This window comes from Anomaloglossus baeobatrachus, chromosome 4 (assembly GCF_048569485.1).
Source record: "Anomaloglossus baeobatrachus isolate aAnoBae1 chromosome 4, aAnoBae1.hap1, whole genome shotgun sequence".
NCBI classification, from domain to species: Eukaryota; Metazoa; Chordata; class Amphibia; order Anura; family Aromobatidae; genus Anomaloglossus; species Anomaloglossus baeobatrachus.
The window spans coordinates 315,933,392-315,946,073 of record NC_134356.1 but is presented as its reverse complement, the minus strand read 5'-3'; the positions used below and the strand labels follow the sequence as shown (position 1 = coordinate 315,946,073).

General features: G+C 50.3%; 1 protein-coding gene across 1 annotated transcript; it reads right to left on the bottom strand.

Moving 5' to 3' along the window:
• Positions 1 to 365: 365 nt before the first annotated feature.
• On the bottom strand, positions 366 to 12,632 carry DNAJB9 (DnaJ heat shock protein family (Hsp40) member B9). The gene is made up of 3 exons (XM_075342493.1): positions 12,542 to 12,632; positions 4,539 to 4,766; positions 366 to 2,387 (listed from the first exon to the last, which is right to left on the bottom strand). Exons 2-3 carry the CDS (start codon positions 4,753 to 4,755, stop codon positions 1,936 to 1,938), a joined length of 669 nt encoding a protein of 222 aa, XP_075198608.1. The 5' UTR covers positions 4,756 to 4,766; positions 12,542 to 12,632; the 3' UTR covers positions 366 to 1,935.
• Between the last annotated feature and the right edge of the window lie 50 nt (positions 12,633 to 12,682).

Genomic DNA, 12,682 nt, shown 5'->3' with positions numbered 1-12,682 from the left:
GAAATAGAGAGAGCGAGAAATAGAGAGATATACACACATATACATACATATATACACATACATACATACATACATACATACATACATATACACACACACCTGTCAGACTTGGGTCGGGAGCCCAACAACCAGTCTGTACATGGACCACAATGCACTGACTAGCCGCCGCAGGTCTCCCATGCCAAGCGTGACAGGATTACAGAAATATATTATGCTTTCACACTCTGGCCAGGAGTCCGTGCATTGTAGTCTTTCACAGCCCTAATAAAACACATGATTTTTCTACAACAAAACCCTCCTCCCACAAGAAGAAGAAAAACAAAAAACACACAACACACCAGTCAGGAGAGCCCAAATTAAGTAATCATATATATTTATTTATTTTCACTCATGTTACATGAGTAAAGACAAGTGGCATTTCTATCCATAGGATTAATATTCCTATGGAATATGCCAAGGAAAGTGCAGTAATAAAAACACAACACAAAAATAGAACATCTGAACTTTAAACACAAATTAAGCTACACAATGGGAAGTGTAAAAATATTGCACATCTTAAGTGTTCAACATCTGGACAAGCCAAAGATGTATTGCTTGTATCATGGAAGCTAGGTTACCTTCTATGATAGGAAGGAACAGGAGAAGGTGCTGTAGAAACAGAACATGAGCTAGCCTCAGGAAGACATAACCAACAGTTTTAGGAAAAGTTCAGAAAGCAGTATATCACAGTCCGTATAAAGAATGTAATGCGCGGACTTACCAAGGGTCTCCAGACCCAAACTTACAGCTCCATATAGGCCCATGAGGTTGGCAGACCCAAGGTCAGTCCATGCATTCTGCTTCGAATACAGACTGAAATACAGCATTCTGAAGCTGGACTTAAATGGTCATATTGGCACACAGATAATCGCTAATATAAAGTAGGAATTACAGCAGATTGGCTTCTGGATTTCTATTAGTAAAGGGAACCTGTCACTTGGATACATGTTGCTCATACCACAAGTAGCAAGAATCAGAACTTGGCTGCACATTTGCAGCCAGGTATATTTTTTCGCTGAAATGACAAGTGTTGCAGAGAAAACTCAGTGTGTACATAGAGAGAAACAGCTTTGTGCTTGTGTAGTCTCTCCTGTGTGGAGCATTGGAGTTTTCTCTGGAGCACCAGCATATCAGACTAGTGCAGCCAGGCTCAGATCCATGAGGCCTGAGGTTTGGGCAGCATTAATCGATTGACGAGTACCCTTTCAAGAGCTAATCTGACCACTCTCACACCAAGTCTACAGCTATCATCCAGATTACATGCGCCTGTCCTATTCTAATAGGAAAGGTGTACAATAGCAGCCGATAGGTGTAGACATCACAAGCCCCACTGTCCGCCTGGTATTGAAGTGATCAGGGCCAGATTACCCAGTTATAAATGTGCAAACAATAGAAGTGTTTCCCCAACAAGCTGTAAAAGCCATCAAGCTACTGTACCAATGGGCCTTAAGGCTGAAGTAATGCAAATTTATGCAGTTTACAATACTTTGTAAAACAAGCAAAGTGGGAACAAATTGCACAGATTTGGAGGAAAGGAAAGCAGTGACTTTAGATCACTCATCAGAAACCTAAAGTGTTGTAGCCCAGATTATTCAAAATATATTAAAGCTAAGGAAAACTAGTGGAGCATGCCATGCATAGTGTGTTACCTTTCTAATGGCAGCCTAAGTTATATACCGGGTTAGCAGTTTATCACTCAACCTAAAATAAGTTAATGTTATGCCAATGGCAGTCAATAGCACCCTATCTGGTTAGATCACACCGGTCACAAAGCATGCGGCAGCAGTTTTCCTGCCATTTGTGGTATACTCTGTTTAGCTGCTCATTGCAGCACTTTGATTCTACGGGTAAAGCTTTATTGGGTTTGAGTTCATAGGCTTCTTGCATGTCAGGCTGTCATTGCCCTGAACAATCTGTGTAGGTCGTCACCATGTTTCCTCGCCGCTGAGTGACAGTTCTGCAGTGCTTGCTCGATCCCTGGAAACTGCCGTCTGTTCTGACATTCTGCCGCTGAGAGTTCCCAAAACTATTGAATGTAAACATCTTTTCCATATCTTCAAACATGTCATTAAATAAACTGCCCCCAAAGCCAAAGTCATCAAAAGGGCGTCTGTGCCTATTGGAAGGATCTTGCTGGCTCCTAAAGTGGGCATTGTCGAAGTGTCTCTTTGATCTAGTGTTTTGGCTCTCCCCGAAGAATTCAAAGTCTTTAAACAGATCATCAAAGTTAAAATTGAAAGGTTGGTGGAAATGCTTTTCGCTGCCGCCTCTCCCTCCAGCGGTGAAAGTATCATGGCCGAACTGGTCGTATTCCTTGCGTTTATTGTCATCAGATAGAACCTCATACGCTGCATTAGGAAAAATATAGACACAAAAAGTTAAATACGACAGCAATATTCACAATCAGCACAACATATGCATGACTTATTGCTATGAAGTCTTAAGAGTAGGCAATACCAAGGTGTGCTACGATTACCAATAATAAGGATGTTTAGTTAGATAGCTGCCGTTTACCGCCGCAGGAAACACCAATATTTCTAGTGAAAACTAAAATTCAGATGATAGACAAAGGAACACAGCCCCAGGTCCAAACTTAAGGCCCCTATATGCACCATCATGTACAGGAGCGCCGATCACATACGTCCGATTTCTGACTGCCGATGGCAGAGAAAAAGTGGCAAAAAAAAAAAAAAAGTTTAAAGTAAAATGGTAAGGGGCAGCGATCATTGTACATACCAATCCGTGCTGTTGGAATCAAGTGACAGCTACATAATATCTGGCCTTTTCTCTTGGAATCAGGCTGCTTCTGAATCTACTCCGAAGTCCCTGACAGACTGATGTAATGATATGGCATGGAGTGTGAGAGGGTTAATCTGGTCTGCTTTTAACACTAATATTTGAGGACATATTGACTAGATCTATAATGGGACTATTTTTGGTTAGATTTTAATGCATCGAACCAGTCTAATGTGTTTGGGGCTTTTTACTACAGACACCTTTTACATTCAGCTAGCCTCAGGTTGACACGGTCAGAAAATGAAACTTCAAGTGGGGACCAAGAGAAGAAAATATTTCCCTCACAACCCCATATGATACGCTGCAAAGATCTGTGATGTCAACCACATCCTCAGACTTACGAAGGCACGTTGGCTTTACAGGGCATCATACAACTGCATTTTAGTGCCCACACTGCAGCTACAACTTTACACTTAAAGGGAACCTGTCAGCAGATTTTGGGCCTATAAGCTGCGGCCACCACCACTGGGCTCTTATGTACAGCACGTTAGAATGCTGTATATAAGAACCCAAGCTGCTGTGTAGAGTGTAAAAATGCCTTTATAGTTTGTTGGTACGGTAGAAGGGTGGCTCAGTTCTCCAGTACCGGCACCTCCTCTTTCGGCCATCTTTGTCCTCCTTGTGAAGCCGGGGTGCATGACACGTCCTACGTCATGCACACGCACCGGCGTTGTACTGTTCAGGGCAGACCAAAGTGCGCCTGTGCAGGACCTCAATGCCGGCCAGTGTGGATGACGTATTCACCATGCACCTTGGCTTCAGAAGAAGGCCAACAAAGATGGCCAGAAGAAGAGGCACCGGACCCGGAGAACGGAGCCACCCATCTGCACCGTACCGACCCTTTAGGCAAGTATTATAAAGTGAATTTTACGTTCTACACAACGGCGTGGGGTCTTATATACAGCATGTTCGAATGACAGGCTCCCTTTTAGACTATGTGCGCACTAGAAAGTGCCTTTTTCTTAAGGAAAATCCAGACCCTCATAAAGAATCCCACACCTACAGGTAAAAAAAAAAAAAAAAAACCACACACAACCACGCAGTGTGCGCACAGCATTTTTTAAAAGCCATAGGATTTGCTGGGGAATGACTGTAGCAATGTTAGATACATTTTCTGAGGCAAATCCGCGGCAAAATCCGCATCGTACACAGGGCCTAAAACAGCTTTAGGCCGGTTTCACACATCCGGCTTTTTGCCGTTTTGCCGGATGCGGCGCTCTCCCGTACAGTTAATACAGTACAGTGACAGCGCAACAAGCGCCGGTCACATGCTGTCATGTGACCGGCGCATGTGACCCGGAAGTTACAGCGCTGTCACTGTACTGTATTAACTGTATGGGAGAGCGCCGCATCCGGCAAAACGGCAAAAAGCCGGATGTGTGAAACCGGCCTTAGTGAACCAGACATAACCCTTTGGTGATACCAGGATGGTTCAATAAGGACAAAAATCTGGATCGTTGAGACTTTCTAATACACCCTAATGTCAAATGAAACCATCCTTGTGCCAGTGAAGGAAAAATCGGTAGAACGCTTGCAGTTTGGTAGATTGTTCAGTGCATGGTGTTAGGAGCATTTTATAACAAGGTGGCATTGGCAGCAAATTAAACTGCCAAAGAACAAAGTCAAGAATGTGTGCGTGAAATAAAATAAATAAATAAATAAATAAAAAAATGGTACACTGCCTGGATATCACGTGTGCTTACCTTCAGCTATTTCTCTAAACTTTGCTTCAGCATCAGGACTCTTATTTTTATCAGGATGATACTTCATGGCCAGTTTGTGGAAGGCTTTTTTGATCTGTCGCTCGGAGGCATTTTTTGGAACCCCCAAGATGTCATAGTAAGTCTTTTTAGCCAATATGACTTCAGATATAAATAATATACAAACTGCAAATGTGAGCACAGACTGAGCTGAAGCCATCGCTGAAGTTCCTGGAAGACAAACAAGTCTTGTTAGGAGGTGTGAGGACGATTGCATCAGGTCTATTGTGGGCCCTGAGGCGGTACAAGGTCTAGCGTGAACAAGCTTAGAGGGGATTGCAGAAACAAGCAGAGCCTGCCCTGCTGTGTACACATACAGCGGCAATATTTACCGTTATAGTTACTCATGTCCCATGTGGGCAATGAAAGCGCAACACATGAAGAAGCAAGCTAAGAATACAGAAGTGAAAACTACCATTAGGAAGACACAGCCTGCAGTAGTGGTAAGAAGTGCCAAGACTGATGAAAGAAAACCAAATCAGACACATTGAAACAAAGGCTTCCCAAAAATTATTTAATATTGAATTTGCAAAAGAGCATACAGGTACCTTCCATGGGGTGGTCATGAAAACTCCAAGTGATGGTAACCGCTCATCTAACAACATCCGGCAGCAGGCCATTTACCAGTAGTCAGCATTATTAGCATAGTAAGGTAATGCAGGGAGTCAAGCAGGAAAAAGGAGTTTGGAGAATGGTTTGGTTTTAGATTTTGTAGAATTATGGAGATCAGCAAGCTCCTGAACAGCACAATCCCCATCACTTAAAACAGGGGTGGGCAATTCATTTTCCCATGGGGCCGCATGAGAAATTGGGATGGTCTTAGAGGACCGGACTAATATAAGTAACTCAGTTCTACCTAATACACTACATCCCTACACCGCCTCCATATACCCCACCTGCAATATACCACATCACTACACCCCTATATACACCTGTAATAAACTACTGTACTACACCCCTATATACTACATCTGTAATAAAGCTACATCACTACACCCCATGTACTACACCACTATACTATACACACACATTATATACATACATACATACATACATACATACATCCGGCTCCACTGCACCAGCTGAAGATGGGCGGGCCGGTCACAGACAGAAGGCGGGCCGGTCACAGACAGAAGGCGGGCCGGTCACAGACAGAAGGCGGGCCGGTCACAGACAGAAGGCGGGCCGGTCACAGACAGAAGGCGGGCCGGTCACAGACAGAAGGCGGGCCGGTCACAGACAGAAGGCGGGCCGGTCACAGACAGAAGGCGGGCCGGTCACAGACAGAAGGCGGGCCGGTCACAGACAGAAGGCGGGCCGGTCACAGACAGAAGGCGGGCCGGTCACAGACAGAAGGCGGGCCGGTCACAGACAGAAGGCGGGCCGGTCACAGACAGAAGGCGGGCCGGTCACAGACAGAAGGCGGGCCGGTCACAGACAGAAGGCGGGCCGGTCACAGACAGAAGGCGGGCCGGTCACAGACAGAAGGCGGGCCGGTCACAGACAGAAGGCGGGCCGGTCACAGACAGAAGGCGGGCCGGTCACAGACAGAAGGCGGGCCGGTCACAGACAGAAGGCGGGCCGGTCACAGACAGAAGGCGGGCCGGTCACAGACAGAAGGCGGGCCGGTCACAGACAGAAGGCGGGCCGGTCACAGACAGAAGGCGGGCCGGTCACAGACAGAAGGCGGGCCGGTCACAGACAGAAGGCGGGCCGGTCACAGACAGAAGGCGGGCCGGTCACAGACAGAAGGCGGGCCGGTCACAGACAGAAGGCGGGCCGGTCACAGACAGAAGGCGGGCCGGTCACAGACAGAAGGCGGGCCGGTCACAGACAGAAGGCGGGCCGGTCACAGACAGAAGGCGGGCCGGTCACAGACAGAAGGCGGGCCGGTCACAGACAGAAGGCGGGCCGGTCACAGACAGAAGGCGGGCCGGTCACAGACAGAAGGCGGGCCGGTCACAGACAGAAGGCGGGCCGGTCACAGACAGAAGGCGGGCCGGTCACAGACAGAAGGCGGGCCGGTCACAGACAGAAGGCGGGCCGGTCACAGACAGAAGGCGGGCCGGTCACAGACAGAAGGCGGGCCGGTCACAGACAGAAGGCGGGCCGGTCACAGACAGAAGGCGGGCCGGTCACAGACAGAAGGCGGGCCGGTCACAGACAGAAGGCGGGCCGGTCACAGACAGAAGGCGGGCCGGTCACAGACAGAAGGCGGGCCGGTCACAGACAGAAGGCGGGCCGGTCACAGACAGAAGGCGGGCCGGTCACAGACAGAAGGCGGGCCGGTCACAGACAGAAGGCGGGCCGGTCACAGACAGAAGGCGGGCCGGTCACAGACAGAAGGCGGGCCGGTCACAGACAGAAGGCGGGCCGGTCACAGACAGAAGGCGGGCCGGTCACAGACAGAAGGCGGGCCGGTCACAGACAGAAGGCGGGCCGGTCACAGACAGAAGGCGGGCCGGTCACAGACAGAAGGCGGGCCGGTCACAGACAGAAGGCGGGCCGGTCACAGACAGAAGGCGGGCCGGTCACAGACAGAAGGCGGGCCGGTCACAGACAGAAGGCGGGCCGGTCACAGACAGAAGGCGGGCCGGTCACAGACAGAAGGCGGGCCGGTCACAGACAGAAGGCGGGCCGGTCACAGACAGAAGGCGGGCCGGTCACAGACAGAAGGCGGGCCGGTCACAGACAGAAGGCGGGCCGGTCACAGACAGAAGGCGGGCCGGTCACAGACAGAAGGCGGGCCGGTCACAGACAGAAGGCGGGCCGGTCACAGACAGAAGGCGGGCCGGTCACAGACAGAAGGCGGGCCGGTCACAGACAGAAGGCGGGCCGGTCACAGACAGAAGGCGGGCCGGTCACAGACAGAAGGCGGGCCGGTCACAGACAGAAGGCGGGCCGGTCACAGACAGAAGGCGGGCCGGTCACAGACAGAAGGCGGGCCGGTCACAGACAGAAGGCGGGCCGGTCACAGACAGAAGGCGGGCCGGTCACAGACAGAAGGCGGGCCGGTCACAGACAGAAGGCGGGCCGGTCACAGACAGAAGGCGGGCCGGTCACAGACAGAAGGCGGGCCGGTCACAGACAGAAGGCGGGCCGGTCACAGACAGAAGGCGGGCCGGTCACAGACAGAAGGCGGGCCGGTCACAGACAGAAGGCGGGCCGGTCACAGACAGAAGGCGGGCCGGTCACAGACAGAAGGCGGGCCGGTCACAGACAGAAGGCGGGCCGGTCACAGACAGAAGGCGGGCCGGTCACAGACAGAAGGCGGGCCGGTCACAGACAGAAGGCGGGCCGGTCACAGACAGAAGGCGGGCCGGTCACAGACAGAAGGCGGGCCGGTCACAGACAGAAGGCGGGCCGGTCACAGACAGAAGGCGGGCCGGTCACAGACAGAAGGCGGGCCGGTCACAGACAGAAGGCGGGCCGGTCACAGACAGAAGGCGGGCCGGTCACAGACAGAAGGCGGGCCGGTCACAGACAGAAGGCGGGCCGGTCACAGACAGAAGGCGGGCCGGTCACAGACAGAAGGCGGGCCGGTCACAGACAGAAGGCGGGCCGGTCACAGACAGAAGGCGGGCCGGTCACAGACAGAAGGCGGGCCGGTCACAGACAGAAGGCGGGCCGGTCACAGACAGAAGGCGGGCCGGTCACAGACAGAAGGCGGGCCGGTCACAGACAGAAGGCGGGCCGGTCACAGACAGAAGGCGGGCCGGTCACAGACAGAAGGCGGGCCGGTCACAGACAGAAGGCGGGCCGGTCACAGACAGAAGGCGGGCCGGTCACAGACAGAAGGCGGGCCGGTCACAGACAGAAGGCGGGCCGGTCACAGACAGAAGGCGGGCCGGTCACAGACAGAAGGCGGGCCGGTCACAGACAGAAGGCGGGCCGGTCACAGACAGAAGGCGGGCCGGTCACAGACAGAAGGCGGGCCGGTCACAGACAGAAGGCGGGCCGGTCACAGACAGAAGGCGGGCCGGTCACAGACAGAAGGCGGGCCGGTCACAGACAGAAGGCGGGCCGGTCACAGACAGAAGGCGGGCCGGTCACAGACAGAAGGCGGGCCGGTCACAGACAGAAGGCGGGCCGGTCACAGACAGAAGGCGGGCCGGTCACAGACAGAAGGCGGGCCGGTCACAGACAGAAGGCGGGCCGGTCACAGACAGAAGGCGGGCCGGTCACAGACAGAAGGCGGGCCGGTCACAGACAGAAGGCGGGCCGGTCACAGACAGAAGGCGGGCCGGTCACAGACAGAAGGCGGGCCGGTCACAGACAGAAGGCGGGCCGGTCACAGACAGAAGGCGGGCCGGTCACAGACAGAAGGCGGGCCGGTCACAGACAGAAGGCGGGCCGGTCACAGACAGAAGGCGGGCCGGTCACAGACAGAAGGCGGGCCGGTCACAGACAGAAGGCGGGCCGGTCACAGACAGAAGGCGGGCCGGTCACAGACAGAAGGCGGGCCGGATGTGGCCCGCGGGCCACCCCTTGCCCAGGTCTGACTTAAAAAGGTCTGATGTCTCCCGCGAGCACTTTATTAACTCTGTGCATTTCTGACTCCACAGATGCTCATTTATTCCTAAGAGGACTTTTGAGCCTATTGTATGGGGTCTCAGGGCATATAACAAAAAACTTTATTCTTTAAAAAGGGAATTTGTCAGTAGGATCAAACTGACCAAGTCATCTAAATGGGGATGTAGGGGAGAACATTTCATTTACTTATTCCAGAGAAATGTAATTTTTTTTTTTAATAAGACATTGGATCAGGCATTTTATTCAGATTCCTATCACCTATATGCCCCTACGAACAGCTTAGGCTAGTTTCACACATCCGGCTTCTCGCCGTTTTGCCGGATTCGGCGCACACCAGTACAGTGCATACAGAACAGCATCAGCGCCGCAACGTCCGGGTCACATGCTCCGGTCACATGACAGCATGTGACATGCGCTTGTCGCACTGCCATTGTACTGTATACACTGTACTGGCATGCACCGAATCTAGCAAAACAGCGAAAAGCCGGATGTGTGAAACCGGCCTTAGGAGGGTCGATCCTACTGATTGTATTACAATGGCGTTGAACTTTATTCTCTCTATCCCTATACTGGATGGTCGCCGTGTATTCACTTTTGCAATTGTAATCCGACAAAAAAAAAAAAAAATTTGAGGGAGAAAATTAGCTCATGTTTAGAGCTCATTGTATCAAAGCCTATATAAAAGCCAATTGTATACTAGAAACAAGAATTCCAAAAATGTGATCGTTTTGGATGAGTCAGACTCCATATACAAACCCAATATAAAGTGCTCTCTACAAAGCCAGAATGAGTCAACACATTATGCTTCTCCATGATTAGTGTGTCAGGCACAATTACTTATTCCTAATTGGGCAATCATTGCAGGCTATTGAGGCAGACACAGAATGCACACGTATCAGAGCACTTGTCACAAGCTGTACGCTTAATACAGGGGACAATACTAGACCTCTAAAAAAAAATGTTTTTTTTCAATAATCCACAATCCTCAGGTATTTCTGGGCGCTACAGCAACTGTTGCCCACATCTAGAGCTCCTGGCACATATTTCTATCACCAGTCTGAAGACTAACACCTTTACAGTAGTGCTGAGTCATCATCCACAAGGAAAGGTGACTTGGTGACATGGCAGGTGTGTGGCCAGAGCGACACTACAAGCCTCAGCAGTAACGTCTGCAGTCAGGATATCATTGCCTCATAAGGGAAAGGTGACAGTCTTCTGGCCACTGACTGCCAATATACTGAACCATAGTTAGGTTAAGGAATGTTGTCACATCCTTTCCTCAGGAGATACACATAGCATCACCACAGCCAGGAGAAACAGAAACTGGAACAGAAGCTGGAGTCACATCTGCACTATGACTACCAGATTTCTAGCTCACAGTGGATTCACCCAAATATGAGGGGTGAACAGACCCTAAATTAGAAGGCTAGCCAGGAGGTACTTGTCCTGGGCGCTCTAATGAACAGCAAGCAGGACAGAAGAGCTCGGACATGTACGAAGGGGACTGAATAGTCACTCACTAACCCTCCTGTGCCAGAGCTAAGCGGAAAATGGGGCTTGCAGGATCCAAAATAGCTGGTGAACATTAAGTTAAAGGGAACCTACCATCAGTTTGACCCTATGAACAAATGCCACCACCTGTTTTTTTTGCTGCATTCTTCAAGTGCGCATCAGTGCCTGACTCCCCCTGTATGACCCCAAAAATACAATTTGATATTCTCCTGCACTGTATATAAATTAGGATTGTTGGGTCAGATAGGCCTGCGAGTCTAGTGCAGAGAAGTGAGATCTTGGTTCACTATGCGGACGAAGGACACGTAATCCACATCAAAAGCAGGAGGACATGACTAGTAACAGAGGAGGGACAGACGCCGCTGCGAAAACGCCCACTGGAGCAGACCACCCTAATTTATATACAGCACAAGAGCATATCAAATGGGATTTTTTTTTGGGAGGGGGGGGGGGGGGTGAGGTGCTAATAGAAACGTTTGTAAAATGCAGCAAAAGAACAGTGAAAAGGTGGTGCCATTGGCTCATAGGGCCACAAACTGGTGACAAGTTCCCTTTGAAGTATTGTGGTACTTTTACCCACAGTCAATTTTAAAGAAATTGATCTTAGAGAATGGTGAAGTAGGGCTTGCAAGGCTGCGCCAAATGACCACTCTGAATATGGAGAGTTAATGTTCCTTTATTTCATCTTTAGGTCGACGCGTTTCCGGAGTCTCAGCTCCCTTCCTCAGGACACACAGGACAAAAGTAAATCAAATCTTTGTCCTGTGTGTCCTGAGGAAGGGAGCTGAGACTCCGGAAACGCGTCGACCTAAAGATGAAATAAAGGAACATTAACTCTCCATATTCAGAGTGGTCATTTGGCGCAGCCTTGCAAGCCCTACTTCACCATTCTCTGTTATCAGCCGTTTTGGGTGCTGCTGCCGTTGGCCGTGTTTATTGCCTGCTCAGTGGTTGTGACTCTCACAACTTACGGGGTGAGTGAATTTCTTTAATTACCCCACGTATTTCTCAGATAAGACCCTATTTTGCGCTTTCTTTCCACAGTTCTCTGTGGAAAGAAATTGATCTTGGAAGAATATATATATATATAAAAAAAAAAAAAAAAAAAAAGTATAGGGGATACTACAGCATGGCAATTCATTTTTAATTAAAACATTTCTTTAAAAAAAAAAATAAAAAACCCCAACAGGTATGGCAATGTTTACCTCACAAAAAAAAAATCAGCCAGTGGTCTGATGCTTACCAGTCCGTATACCATACTATTTTACTTTCTCCCCTAGTCAGGAGATGAGGTATGATCAGACCATGTCCCTGTACAGTCAGACACATCCATTACACAGAACATAGCAGGGACACACACATTTATTTTTTAAAAAAAAAAAAAAAACACATCCAATTGTGGAGATTATTATTACTCCAAGATCTATTGCTTAAAAGGAACTTTACTTGTAAGACAACCCCTTTAACAATCAAAGGCTTAGATCAGGCTGCCGTGAGAGGCCACAGGCCATAATGCCAGGTCTGGCAATGTCTCCCATCTATGGGGCCATAAGGTCAGAGGCAGTCAGCCCATGTGTGGAATGTGAAATACGCCAGTGTGAACTGGGCCCGAGGCAAGAAAAGCCCAGTTCTGTTATGTAACGGCCACTGCTCCCAGGGGCGCCCTAACGCCCCCTCAATAGTGTACAGGAGCCGAGTACTGAGGGCAGCTCTCCCGGGCATCATATAAGTGCATTGTATGGGTACACTGCCCTCACATGACACTTTACGGCTAGGGGACCGTTATTCATAGCGGGAGTCTCTGCCCTGATACTGGCGCACTCGGTACACATGAGCCCCCTAATCTCCACTGACCCCAATGCTGCCTGCCCGCTGACCCCTCCGTGCACAAAGCCACTTACCAGCCTCCCGCCGACAGACAGCAGCCACCAGCAGCGAGCCGAGCACTGACTTATAGCGCAGCGCCGACCCGAGCTACGCCTCTCTGCCGCTCTGCTACACGACACGCTTTGCTATTGGTCAGCACTCCTCACGTGGTTTTT

Coding starts and splice junctions, on each gene's coding strand:
- DNAJB9 (XM_075342493.1), bottom strand. CDS start 4,755: ATGGCTTCAGCTCAGTCTGTGCTCACATTTGCAGTTTGTATATTATTT. Junction 2,388..4,538: donor GTTTAGAGAAATAGCTGAAG/GTAAGCACACGT, acceptor TTCCTAATGCAG/CGTATGAGGTTCTATCTGAT.